Below are 13,990 nucleotides of genomic sequence, written 5' to 3'. Positions count from 1 at the left end.
AAGACTCATTTTAAATTTCTATCTTGGAAAATATTCATACCCTTGCAAATATTGTGATTAACAAAATCAATGACAAATAATTTAAATTATGCATTTACTCAACCCCACGTCTATGATACACCATGATTAAAGGCAAAATTATGGCATGATGACATGACAAGATATGTGTTCACATGATAACATGGCATGACAAGATCACAAGATCACCTGATAACATGGCATGATCACTTGACAAGATCACAAGATCACCTGATAACATGGCATAATCACATGACAATAATATGACATGGTCACCTGATAACATGGCATGACCACATGACATTAATATGACATGGTCACCTGATAACATGGCATGATCACATGACAAGATGACATCCTCACCTGGCATGATCACATGGCAAAAAGCATTATTTTCTGATCAAGATGAAATACCGGTAGTAAATAATTATACTGAGTCATGCAGCCCACCAACTATTTTAAAACATGTGTTTCATAATAAATTAAAAATTGCAAATAAAATATAAACTACTATCAGCTTGATTTTAACACATCATTCAAATAAGCACTAGAAGTTTTTGGTTGTGTTGGACGTGACGTGTCCATAGCAGGAGAGAACACAGGTAATGTTGATGATAACGGAGATGACGGCATTAGTAAATGTCGTTCATCATGAGGTTGTCTCCCTTCATTGTTCACATGTCTTGGTGCTGTGAATGGATTAAACACAGGTTTGTGATGTCGCTGTACGTCTGCCGCCATCTCCTCGGCAGGAAGTCTCATTGTTTGTTTGGGTGACGATTCTGTCTCCAAGAATTTCACAAATAATTCAGAAAAGGACTGCAATAAAGAAATAAAATATATTAATATCTTCATCATTGAATCTGTCTTGTGCAGAAAATATTCCCAATCCAGTTTTCTTAGCTTTCAATTCTCTGGCAATTTCGGTGTCACAAATTATATTTTTCTTTCATCCCTTAACAGAAGTTTAAACACAAGATTTGTGTATAAGAAATTAGCTGTTATTTCATCAACTTTTAATATTGAACTTGCATTTCATTGAGAAAATTTCATTAAAATCAATTCACTTGAGCAAAGTTTTCTCTGTCTTTTCAGTGTGAGGTGTATCTTTCTTTTTTTCAGTGTGAAGTGTAACTTTCTGGATTTTTTAAGGATGAAGTGTTTATCAAAATATCTACATTTAATTTATAATTCACAAAACTAAAGAAATATTTACCCTATCTGGTGTATCTGCTGCTGTGACTGTATGCCGTCTTGTGGGTGTGGTTGGGGGTGTAGCTACTGGTGTCCCTCCAAATCTAAGGAGCCCAGACATCCATCCTCCTTTAGCTGTGTCGCCAGTTATCTAAAAACAGCAGAATAAAACATTTCATTTCAATATTTTCTTTAAAAACATGATTCAAATAATTCTTTTTTTTAAATTTCAAAAGGTTAATCAAATACATTCAGAGATCAGCTGCATACAAAATTGAAGCAACAGGTTCAGTAAATACGTTTTCAATGCAAACAATTTATTTTTATCAATGATGTCATACATAGTTTCTAACCATGCACTTGAATTTCATCTACCAGTATTTCATTAATAAATTATCTTGAATTTTCCCATCAAATATGAACCCTTTTGCAACTAAATTCATTATGTACAGCATAAATAATTTTACCTTTTCAAATTCCTGTGGTGTAAAATTGAGTACACTGCCAATAGTATGAAGGACATCATCCCGTTTATTTTTAGGTGCAGTAAAATATCCAAGGAACATGCTTTTAATTACCAACCTGAAATCATAAAACATCATTCAATAATTCATTAGCAAAGTTACATACCTCAATGTCAATTCATTTTTTTCTTACATTACAATCTGAAGGGCTAAAGTTCATCTAAAGGTCAATATGTGTAATAATTTGTCGAAGTTATGATTCAATATGATTTATATATAATTTCCTTGTTCAATTCTTTTTTCAAGTTGCTGTAAGAAAACACTGTTAAGCAGATAAAATAAAATATGAGTCAACCTTATACCAGGCAACTTGTTTTGTTTTTGTACTTGATATATAACTTTACAATCAGTACTGTTTTTCACAGTCAAGTTATTTTTCACTCACAATTTTTAAGTTTTTAACTACCTCTTTTATTAGTAATTTAAGATTTGTTTTTTTTGCGCTTTTTTTTTTATATAGAAAATTGACATCTTCAAAAGTGACAATTTTGCTGTTCAATAGTTTTGTTGGTATTTGTTTTCAATGATATTTTTGCATAGTTTAAAGTCACTGTCCAGACAAAAAATTTAACAAATGTTACCCAAAAGTAACCCTTTACCACCCACTGTTACCTAAAAGTAACCCTTTACCACCCACTGTTACCCAAAAGTAACCCTTTACCACCCACTGTTACTTACTTGTCGACCTTGGAATCTTTACTGTTCCTCAAATCACTTATTTCAACCTCTGCATTCTTTAAAGTAGCTTCACGGATTTGTACTGTATGTCAAAAACAGAAATAAACATGGCAATCAACTAATACATTAAGATAAATCATATTATTTCATATAATACACATAACTTTCAAAAGAAATTTGTTTTGAATAACCCCCTAAAAAACTGTATATATCTTAAAAATTAACAAATATTGAATTTATAACAAGACAATGAACTTAAGGAGTGTTAGTAATAAAGCATATATCAAACAAAGCCACACACAGCGAGCAAAAACATTCTGTTGATCAAAGTCTTCTCAGTGTTTTAGTGTACATCTTCTGAGTGTTTTAGTGTACATCCTCTGAGTGTTTTAGTGTACATCCTCAAGTGTTTTAGTGTACATCCTCAAGTGTTTTAGTGTACATCCTCCGAGTGTTTTAGTGTACATCCTCAAGTGTTTTAGTGTACATCCTCTGAGTGTTTTAGTGTACATCCTCTGAGTGTTTTATTGTACAAACTAAGAGAATTACAAAAGGTACTGAAAACAGTATACACTCAGTACCTGATGTAATACTCATGGGTTATACAGCACCATGCTCCATGCTCATACGGTTACTCATGCTGATCAAGATACTCATGGGTTATACAGCACCATGCTCCATGCTCATACGGTTACTCATGCTGATCAAGATACTCATGGGTTATACAGCACCATGCTCCATGCTCAAATGGTTACTCATGCTGATCAAGATACTCATGGGATATACAGCACCATGCTCCATGCTCATACAGTTACTCATGCTGATCAAGATACTCATGGGTTATACAGCACCATGCTCCATGCTCATACGGTTACTCATGCTGATCAAGATACTCATGGGATATACAGCACCATGCTTCATGCTCATACGGTTACTCATGGATACTCATGGGATATACAGCACCATGCTCCATGCTCAAATGGTTACTCATGCTGATCAAGATACTCATAAGATATACAGCACCATGCTCCATGCTCAAATGGTTACTCATGCTGATCAACCATGCTCAAATGGTTACTCATGCTGATCAAAATTCTCATGGGATATACAGCACCATGCTCCATGCTCATATGGTTACTCATGCTGATCAAAATACTCATGGGATATACAGCACCATGCTCCATGCTCATATGGTTACTCATGCTGATCAAGATACTCATGGGATATACAGCACCATGCTTCATGCCCATATGGTAACTCATGGATTATACAGCAACATGCTTCATCCTCATACAGTTACTCATGTCTACTCATAGATTATACAGCACCATGCTTCATGCTCATATGGTTACTCACAGTTACTCATGGATTATATAGCACCATGCTTCATGGTCATATATCACTCATGCTCAAATAGTTACACATACTGATATGCTTTCTCATGCTTATATGGTTACTCATGCTGATTTGGTTACTCATGCTCATATGTTTAATTATGGTTACTTTTTGTTACTCATGCTTATAAGTTTTCTGATGTCTTCTCATGCTGATATGATTACTCATGATGCTCAACTTCTCATGTATTTATCTATACAGTGCAATTTACAGACATTCATAAAACATACAGAACTCATGTTGAACTTTGTGTTATATAATTCTTATGCTTGTGTTTTAACTTCAGATAAAAATGTTTGCATGCTGATCATCTTATCCTGGCATTCTCAAGTCTCCTTGTTGCATTTTTAAAAAAGAAGTCTTTAATAAGAAGGCTTAAAATTCTACAGCTGAATCCAACTGGTTACCAATGCTTAATTTCCCAAAGCAGCTCAACTATTCTGAATTTCTTTAACTGGTTTCAAATACTGGATTTCTCAAGCTGGTTACCTGCACTGCATTTCTCAAACTGGTTTCCCATGCTGAATTCAACAAGATTCATTCTACTCAAAGCCCAATTCATGCATAAGCGAGTTTCTACTTTTTGACAAACCATTTTTTTTTAAATCCACCATATTGTCATTATGGCTACTGCTAAAAATGTTGTCAGCAAATAAAATCAAACGAACAGAGTTTCATGCTACCATGCTTTGAAGATATTAGTTTTAAAATATACATATTAATTTTTCATGCCGTTATGCCAAAAAATATATCCCAAGATCTAACATGCATTTCTTAGGAACAGAAATTTTGAATAGGTTCATTTCCAAAAATCTTTACCAATATAATACTCAATAAATGGGGCAAATTTTTCACTATTTTTTTTTTGACAAATTTAAAAGTACAAATCAATAATTTGTAAACAAAATATGTAGAGAAACAGCATGGCAAAAATCGTCAATAAACAACAATCAAATACAGGTGTGACTACAGGTGAACCAGGTGTGTTTTGCACAGGTAAATCTTGGTAAAGGTGAAAGGGTGTGAAGTTAACATAATCTCGGCTAGTAACTTGAGATCAAAGGTCAACTCAGATTTACCAGCTGAGATTATGCTACCAACAATCAATTAATAAAACTAAACTAGAAAAATAATTAAAAATTAAATAATCTGAAATTAAAATATAAAATATAAGGTGTTGAATATATGGGGATTGAAATGTTCTATGTCTTGTTATAAATTCTTTTGAAGCTTTTGGTTTTAAGCATCTATTAATCTAAGCACTGAAACTAGTGATCTAATTATAAGCTCTTGTGTTCTATAATTCTATGAATATATGTAAGTACTATATCAGCTTTTTTATATATCTGTATGTATGTATACAGCATCTACTGCATATGTCAATACTATATAAGCTTTTGTATATATCTGTATGTATGTATACAGCATCTACTGCCTGCACGAACTGCCCCAATTCTGATTAAACAGCTGTTTGGTAAACACCAGCGAGTATCCTGAGATCTACGAGTCCTCAGGATTACCAGCTGATATTAAACAACCAGTTGACTCATGACCACCGAAGCAAGAAAATTTCAAGCAAAAAATTCAAATTTTTTAAATAAGCAAAGTAGGCAAGTAGCAAAAACTCCAGAACCAAATTAAGCTTTTTAAAGGTCAAAAAGGTCAAAGCGAACTGTTGCACAGATCCTGGGCAGTTTGCAGGTAGAGAGAGCTAAAAGCCAAACTACTGTTAAAAATACTTACAGTTAAACATGTTAAACGATTAGCAAATAAGGCAAGAAGCTGAAAAGGTATGTGTTACTAGGCAACTGAAAATGCTCCTTTATATATATCAATAAAAAATGTCACTTGTATCCTTTAAAAAAAATTAAAGTGTAACAGTCGACTGACCTTCTTCTTTAAGTGCTGCTATAATCTGATCACATTTATCTAACTGTTGATGAAGTCTGGCAGCTGCTTCTAAGCCATCTTCTGCATCTGATAACTTTTCCTGTAAAACACAAAATATACAAGTTGTTAAAGAGTTAGATCAAAGACTATTTTTTTTAATTCACACATTTATTACATAAATTTGGATATTGCTAAGTTTTCATAAGAATTTTCTCTCTAGTACATATCTCAATTTTTATTTTCCTATTTATTTCTTATAAGATGATAATGGTAGCAAAAATTGACAGAAAAACAAACTACAACACAGATTGGAATTTTATATCATATATATTTTTACTTACCAGTCAAGGAATATACATAAGGATTATCTCCCTTACAACGTTCTCATAACTCGCAACACCTGGATGATTTCAAACATCTATCTAACATTGATCATCCGGGTGAATGCCTCCTCAGTTTATCTTTCGGCGGCAACAAAATAAGACGTTCTCACTTTGAGACTTTCTATTATAGTCTCGTCGTTGCAATTTTTATTTATGTACGTTTAATATTATCGTCCGCTCATATTGGACGATGGCTGAAGAATATAGACACTCACTGACTGACGCAAATGCTGATTCAGATAGTGCAGGTGAAACGCCAACGGGTGATTTTCTCGTGAAAAAGATGGCGAGGACAACAAAAGACGCTTCTTCAAAGAAAAAGAAACGTGTGTCAAAGACGGCTGAACTTGAGAATAAGTTAAACAGTATGGAAGACAGGTTTGATAAGAAAATGGATATGTTATTTGCTGTTATGAACAAGTCATGTGCTACTATAGGTAGTTCGACTGTTGCACAGGTTTCTCAATCTGGTGGTTTAGCCACGCAGAGAGAACAAAGTTCGGATAACGTCCCAAGTACAGGGGAGCGTAGACCGGTAATTTCTTTGAATGCAAATCTTGATGAGGACTTGGGAAGTCCTAGAATCATCAGAAATATTGATTTTGACAATAGGTCAGAAATTTCTCTTCATATAGACAGTCGTGAAAAGGCTGATTTACTTGGTTTATGTTCATCAGAGGATGAATATTCTCGTGGCCTCAGTAGTCCTGTTTATTCTCAGGCTGGCAATAAATCTAGAAATGTTGAAAGATTTAGTCAATATCTACAAACTCAACCTACTATTAGTAACAATGTTGAAAGTCAGTCAAATCAGAGACTAACAAGTAACATTGATAATAATAACAATAAAACTGTAGACAAGCAGTCAGATAATTTAAATTTATTGTCTAAACTTTTCAAGGAAGATATTCCTTCAGAATCTTCTGATAATTCTGGTGGCTTGATCATTGATGAGGCACAGGTTAGAATTCTAGAACGTTCCTGGAGAACTAAAAATCCAGAGAAACTTACAGCTTATAAAGATGAATACCGTAGTTGTTTTCCGGTTAATGATAAATCTAAAAGCTTTTTGCAAGTACCCAGTTTGGATGATTTATTAGAACCAATGATAAGAACTGTTCATGGTACAAATAGTGTTAAGTCATGGGACAAACATAAGCAGTTGGTTACTCAACCTTTAAAACAGATAGAGAATCTAGCCTATCAAGGGCAGGTGGCTTCACGTATGGGTATTATATCAGTGTTGTATATGCAACAAACATTAGGAACCTTATTAGAGAGGGTTGAAAATGAAAATGTTAGTGATGAAACTTGTCAAATGGTGAAGGACTTGTTTGCAATTTCGACAAAGTCTCTTGATCAGGTAGGACGCACAGGTGCGTTTAACCATATGATACGCAGGAAGGCTGCAGCTACTGAGTCTGGTTTAAATAACTTGAAAGATATACAGGCTAAAGTTTTGTATTTACCTCTTTCGAATGAAGGTGTATTTGGTAAAGGTTTGGAAGACAAACTTGAGAAACGTAAAGAACAACGTGAGCAACTAGACGATCTGTTACCAGAGTATAAAAACAATAATAAGAGAAAGTTTGAATCTACTCAGGTGCGTCAAGATTGGCAAAATAAAGCTCCTAGATATAGTTCTAACAATAGTTCTACTCATGTTAATTATAACAATGCTAATTCAGCTGATAAACGTTCAGGTTTTAGTTATAATAAATCTTCTGTGAGATCTGCTCCTAGGAAGTTCCAGAAAGACAATAAAGCTGATGACTTTGGGAAAAAAGATAAAGAAAAGAAAGCAGGTGGCAACTGGAATTCTTTTCGGATCCCAAAGAAAAACAGTAGCTGACTCAGAGTTAAAGGTAATAATTTATCAGAATCAGGCCGAGATACCAGTTGGGGGTCGTCTAAGATTTTTTCGAGACAATTGGGAAAAAATAACAGACGATCAATGGGTCTTGTCAGTAATAGCAGAGGGTTACAAACTAGAGTTTCTAGAAATGCCATTTGGGACAGGCATACGGAAAACCTCTGTGTCTTTAAAAGACTCGGATATTTTAATCCAAGAAATAAATACTCTTATAGAAAAAGATGCTATAGAACCTGTTCGCCAGCAAGATGCAGCAACAGGTTTCTACAGTACGTTTTTTCTAGTCCCCAAAAAGAACGGGACAATGAGACCAGTAATAAATCTCAGACCCCTCAACAGGTATCTCAAGAAAATACATTTCAAAATGGACACTCTCACAAAAGTATTAAACTTAGTAAAAATAGGAGACTGGGCCATTTCTCTGGATCTAAGCGATGCTTATTTACACATCCCAATTTTTCAGAAGCATCGCAAGTTTCTCAGATTTTCGGTTCAGAACCGGTGTTATCAGTGGAAAGTTCTTTGTTTCGGACCAACTTCGGCTCCGAGAGTCTTTACAAAAATGGTTTCCGTAGTAGCGGCTTTTTTGAGAACTCAAAATGTAAGACTAGTAGTATATCTAGACGATTGGCTAGTAGTCAATCAAAGCAAGAATCAATTATATCAAGATCGAAAGAAATGTCTCGATCTCCTAAATTCACTAGGTTTTCTCATCAACAGAGAAAAATCAAGTCTAGTGCCAACTCAAAACTTGATATACTTAGGGGGGCAGTTTCATTTGGACAAGGGACTTGTTTGCCCAACTCAGGAAAGAATAGACAAACTGAATATGGCAATACTAATTCTTTCATCAGGGAATGCAGTGTCAGCATTTCACTTCCTACAATTACTAGGCATAATGGCATCTTGCATAGAGTTAATTCCGAATGCACGCTTGTTCATGAGACCGGTTCAACTACATCTCCTCTCATTTTGGAGACCAAGTTGTCAGGATCTTTCCATAAAGATCCCAGTTACACCACATCTGAAATCACATCTCAGTTGGTGGAAAGATTCAGCAAACACGCTGAGAGGCCAATATTTTCAACTGGCTCAAACCTCTGTAACCATAACGACAGATGCTTCGAAAACCGGGTATGGGGGTTTTATGAACAATCAAATTTTTCAAGGGGAATGGTCAGAAATGCAGAGCAAGAAACATATAAATTCCCTAGAATTGGAAGCAGTGTTTTTAACGCTGAAACACTTCCTAAATCAGTTGAAAGGTCAATATGTTCTGATAAGATCGGACAATACCACAGTGGTCCAATATATAAACAAACAAGGGGGGACGAAATCGCCCACTCTTTGCTACCAAACATGGGATTTATGGAATCTTGCAATTCAAAACAATATTCGAATGAAGGCTGCTCATATAACAGGAAAATTGAACATTTTAGCAGACCAACTCAGTCGAACCAAAATTCAACATACAGAATGGTCTCTGAACAAACTTGTGGTTCAGAATCTATTTCAAATTTGGGGAACTCCTCTCATAGATTTATTTGCCTCAATAGACAATCGTCAGACAGAAATTTTTTGTTCATGGATCCCACATCAGAAAGCCTTAGCTCTGGATGCTTTGACAATTTCATGGGAGAGAATGTACGCCTATGCTTATCCCCCAATTTGTCTGATCCCAAAAGTCTTGCAATATATGAGGCAGTACCAGTGTCAGATTTTGTTGATAGCTCCCCAATGGCCACGGAGACATTGGTACCCAGAGCTGCTACAATTATTGATAGCAGTCCCCATCAGGATACCAGTAATTCCGGAATTGTTATGTCAACCGAAAACTCGGATTTATCATCCCAATCCACAAGTTTTCAAGCTGACTGCATGGCTTCTATCAACGAACGGTTTACAACAGAAGGCTTTTCTAAAGGGGTTAGAGAGTTACTCTCCGCCTCATGGCGAAAAGGTACTCAAAAAGATTACTGCTCAAAATTCAGAAGGTTCAATAGCTGGTGTAGTACAAGGAAAATTGATCCCTATAAAATATCTTTAAGTCAGATAGCTGATTTTTTATCATTTTTATTTGATAGTGGTTTGCAATACAGAACAATTGCAGGGTATCGCTCAATGTTGTCCACGGTATTACCTCCAATAGATAATTTCCAAATTGGACAACATCCTAAAATAATTCGATTGATTAAAGGTGTTTTCAATACAAGACCTCCAGTTGCAAAACTATTACCTGAATGGGATTTGCACATAGTATTAAGAATGTTAGAAAATAGTCCTTTTGACAATGTTGAACAAATGACTTTAAAAGATTTGACTTTAAAAACTGTATTCTTAACTGCCATTACTACTTTCAGGAGATGTAGCGATCTGCAGGCACTAAGAACGGATGAAGGCTCCATGAGAATACAGACTAAAGGAATTACGTTTATAAGACATGGCCTAGCCAAACAGGATAGGGAGAAACATTTTGGAGCAAAAATTTTCGTACCTACATACACTGAGAATACCTCTTTAGATCCACGGAAAAGTCTGTTACAATATTTAGATAAAACAAAACCGTTGCGTAAAAAATTACAACAGGACCAAAGAGGAAAATTATTTTTAGCTTTATGTGAACCTCACAAACCAGTTACCTCTCAGACAATTTCACATTGGATTGTTCAAATTATTAAACAGGCTTATTCTGATTTTGAATATCCAGGGAAAGGGAAAATACATGCGCATTCTACAAGAGCTATTGGCCCAACTTGGGCATTCTTTAAAGGAGCATCTATCAATTCGATCTTAGAATCTGCAGATTGGAGTTCAGAATCTACCTTTAGTAGATTTTATTTGCGTGAATTAGATGTAAATGTGTTACAGAAAATAGACTAAGTTGATATTTTCGGCGAGTTGCACAGTATGTTTTTGTTATTCATTAAAATGTTAGTGGTGGAAGCATTTTAAATGGTGGAAGTATTTTATATGTTTTTAAATATGAACATGAACTACATTTCAACTTATGATGAAGTTTGAAATGACAAAGAATCACAGAGAAGTTTTGCTGTTATTAGATGTGTACATGTGTTGTAGAAAGTCTCTTCAGGTGAGATAATTTATTTATAACACTCCTCCTAAGGTTCAGACTGCTTTGAAATCAGTAGTAATCCTTATGTATATTCCTTGACTGGTAAGTAAAAATATATATGATATAAAATTGAGAATTTGTTATCAAGTTCTAATTTTATGAATTATTTTTACTTACCAGTCAAGGCTCCCACCACCTCCCCAGTTATAAATAATTTTCGGTAAAAGGGAATATTTTGTTCCCGCCGATAAACTGAGGAGGCATTCACCCGGATGATCAATGTTAGATAGATGTTTGAAATCATCCAGGTGTTGCGAGTTATGAGAACGTTGTAAGGGAGATAATCCTTATGTATATTCCTTGACTGGTAAGTAAAAATAATTCATAAAATTAGAACTTGATAACAAATTCTCAATTTTTAGAGTAGTTGTTGTTGGGTTGTCATCTGAATGACCTTTACTTCATTTCTCCTTTAAGTCATATTCAAATCAAAGACCTGGCCTTGAAGGCATAAAACTTTGCTCAGTGCTCGGAGCACAAAAATCATGCTCGAAACATGAAATCCAGCAATTTGATTGATTGATTTTCGAGTCTTGAGTACAAAAATTATGCTCGAAAGTTTTATAACCGTGAGGCCAGAACTAAATAAATTAAAATTTGTTTTATTAGTAAATTCAAAATATTCCAAGAAGACAATGATATACTAACCTTGACTAGTTTTAACTCTGCACTAAGTTCTGTGACTGTCTTTTTCAGGTTTTCATTCTCTCTTTGGAATTTTTCAACTTCACCAGAAACCTGTGTATCTTTTTCTATTGAAAAAAGAAACATCTAAGAAAATATGCATCTCTGCTACAGTGATTATAACAAAAGTTGCAATAATTTGACAATATGTTCATAAAACTAAAATTTATTTTGCTAGACTTGTTTTTATTTTTGTGTTTTGTTTAAAAAAGTTCCCCAAAATTCCACTAATATATAAAATGAAAATTATTTCTCAAACAGACTATATATTTCAACCAGTAAACTTTCCCATAAACTTACCTCTTTGAAACTGTTCCAGGACCAGTTGTAAGTTAGACAGGGATACAGCATACTGTTGACACTGGTCCTGTAGAGAAGACAGTTGTAAATAGGCCTGATCACGCTGAGATGCTACTGTATGTAGTTGTTGTTGTAAACTCTCTACTTGATGGACAGCTTGCTGACTATAATGATAAAAATAAACAGGTAAATTTAATTCTTAAAGACTGTTATCCCCTTCAAAAAATATATAGACAAGACAAGTGTCTTAATTTTTATTATTTGCTGATGTTAAAACACAAATTCTATTCATCTATATGCCTATTAGATTTCTCATTGGCATTTTATTCCCTTGTCATTTTATTCATAGTGGTACAATACTTTCATTTAAAAAACAAATTCAGACATTTTACCTATACCCTACAATGTTTAAATGTTTATTCCATACTTTTAATGCATTGTTTATTTCCTCAACAATTTTATAAATTATTGAATAATGTCTATGTTTTTCTGTGTACCTTTGTATCTACAGTTGTTTATCCAAATTAAGTAAATATAATGACAAACTACATTTTGATTATTTGCATCCTTGGGTTAACGTCTCATTGACCTATACCCCATATCTCATTTTCTTAATTATTTTGTTCCCACAATATCGAGTAGCATTTTTAAATCCTGTTATATTTTTTTGGGGCTTTTGCATTTATGATATGCAATAATTGATGGTTCATCTTACCTGGCTGACTGCACAGCTGATGAAGAGGATAAAACTTTCTCTTCGGCTGAAGCCAGACGATTACGTAAATCTTTCTCTCTCTCCTCAGACTCTAAGGCATCTTTGGTGTAAGCTTCTTCCATCTAGAAAACAAGAAAAAAACACATTTATTACTATAATTGTAATGGTGATTAAAGTATTCTTTACAATGAGAAATAAAATGACAGATGACTCACAAGTCTAGAATATAACAATATATGTTTTGCTCATAACTGTCCTCTTTCCATCTCTAAAATTAATACAAAACTTATGATGCCTGAGGGTTTGGATGGGGTTAAATGATTAAAGAATAATGCCCTTAAAAAATTAAGATTAGAGAATAACGGGCAAAAAAAAATGAAGATTAGAGAAAAAAGGGGTTAATTTTTTAATGATTAGAGAAAAAAGGGGTGAAAATTAAATGTTTACAGAATAACAGACCCCCCCCCCCCCCCCCCATCCAGCCCCTCATGCATAATTTAGATATAAAACCATTGCATTTAATTGTTTTTCTTCACAATGACACAATGACCCATCTCCTTTCTAAAACATGTAAAGATATATCACTTCATACCTGAAGAAGATGTCCTCTAAGTCTCTCCAACTCTTTTGCATATTTTATTTCCTTTTCTTTCAACTTCTGACACTGAAATATTTTATGGATATAAATTAAAATACATTTTTAAGAAATGTAATGAAGTCAAGTTTCATTTATCAATTCGTTATTTTGTATGTCATAAACTGTGCCTTTTGTTTCTATAATGTAATTTGAATCTATCCATATCCTAGTGACCCTTCAGTATGGCGAATGATGAAAATATCTCATCACGAGTTATAAGCTTCACCAGGGTCATCACAAAGGTCATTCATGGTTTTATGTTCAAATGAGATTAGTCTTTCCATGCACCAACTTATTTAACTATCTTTACATGTAATAAAATCATGCTACTTTTATTGGAACAAAATACAATATTGACTTTTTGATATTGCATCTTAAAGTTTTTTGCTATTTTGAGAATTGGGCATAAGGCAGATCTCCAATTGTATTCATAAGTTTTATAGATTCGGTAATATTTAGACAATTGACATATTGTAAAGTCTTCTGTCTATTGTTGCTCTCTATATATCTTTGGCTACTGATTTTTATCTTTTGATTGATGTCTCATAGACCTATTAGTAATTACC

The 13,990-nt window shown here is 34.1% G+C and overlaps 2 protein-coding genes across 5 annotated transcripts in view; one reads left to right on the top strand and one right to left on the bottom strand.

The window, feature by feature from the left end:
- Positions 1–319: 319 nt before the first annotated feature.
- Positions 320–13,990, bottom strand: part of LOC143069775 (uncharacterized) — a 68,461-nt gene continuing 54,790 nt past the window's right edge. For all 4 annotated transcript variants that reach the window (XM_076244550.1, XM_076244551.1, XM_076244552.1 and 1 more), the window contains 9 exons: positions 13,380–13,451; positions 12,788–12,909; positions 12,073–12,236; positions 11,737–11,840; positions 5,700–5,799; positions 2,415–2,496; positions 1,680–1,794; positions 1,235–1,363; positions 320–837 (listed from right to left, as the gene is read on the bottom strand). In XM_076244550.1, coding sequence (XP_076100665.1) covers positions 532–837; positions 1,235–1,363; positions 1,680–1,794; positions 2,415–2,496; positions 5,700–5,799; positions 11,737–11,840; positions 12,073–12,236; positions 12,788–12,909; positions 13,380–13,451 — 1,194 coding nt within the window. In that variant the 3' untranslated portion in view covers positions 320–531. The remainder of the gene's footprint in view (positions 838–1,234; positions 1,364–1,679; positions 1,795–2,414; positions 2,497–5,699; positions 5,800–11,736; positions 11,841–12,072; positions 12,237–12,787; positions 12,910–13,379; positions 13,452–13,990) is intronic.
- On the top strand, positions 6,128–10,891 carry LOC143069776 (uncharacterized). The gene is made up of 2 exons (XM_076244554.1): positions 6,128–7,947; positions 10,316–10,891. The coding sequence occupies exon 1, from the start codon at positions 6,273–6,275 to the stop codon at positions 7,932–7,934; it is 1,662 nt and encodes a 553-aa protein (XP_076100669.1). The 5' UTR covers positions 6,128–6,272; the 3' UTR covers positions 7,935–7,947; positions 10,316–10,891.

This window comes from Mytilus galloprovincialis, chromosome 3, assembly GCF_965363235.1.
Source record: "Mytilus galloprovincialis chromosome 3, xbMytGall1.hap1.1, whole genome shotgun sequence".
In the NCBI taxonomy this organism is placed as follows: Eukaryota; Metazoa; Mollusca; class Bivalvia; order Mytilida; family Mytilidae; genus Mytilus; species Mytilus galloprovincialis.
Note: the sequence above shows the minus strand (reverse complement) of the source record. Positions and strands in the feature narration are given on the sequence as shown.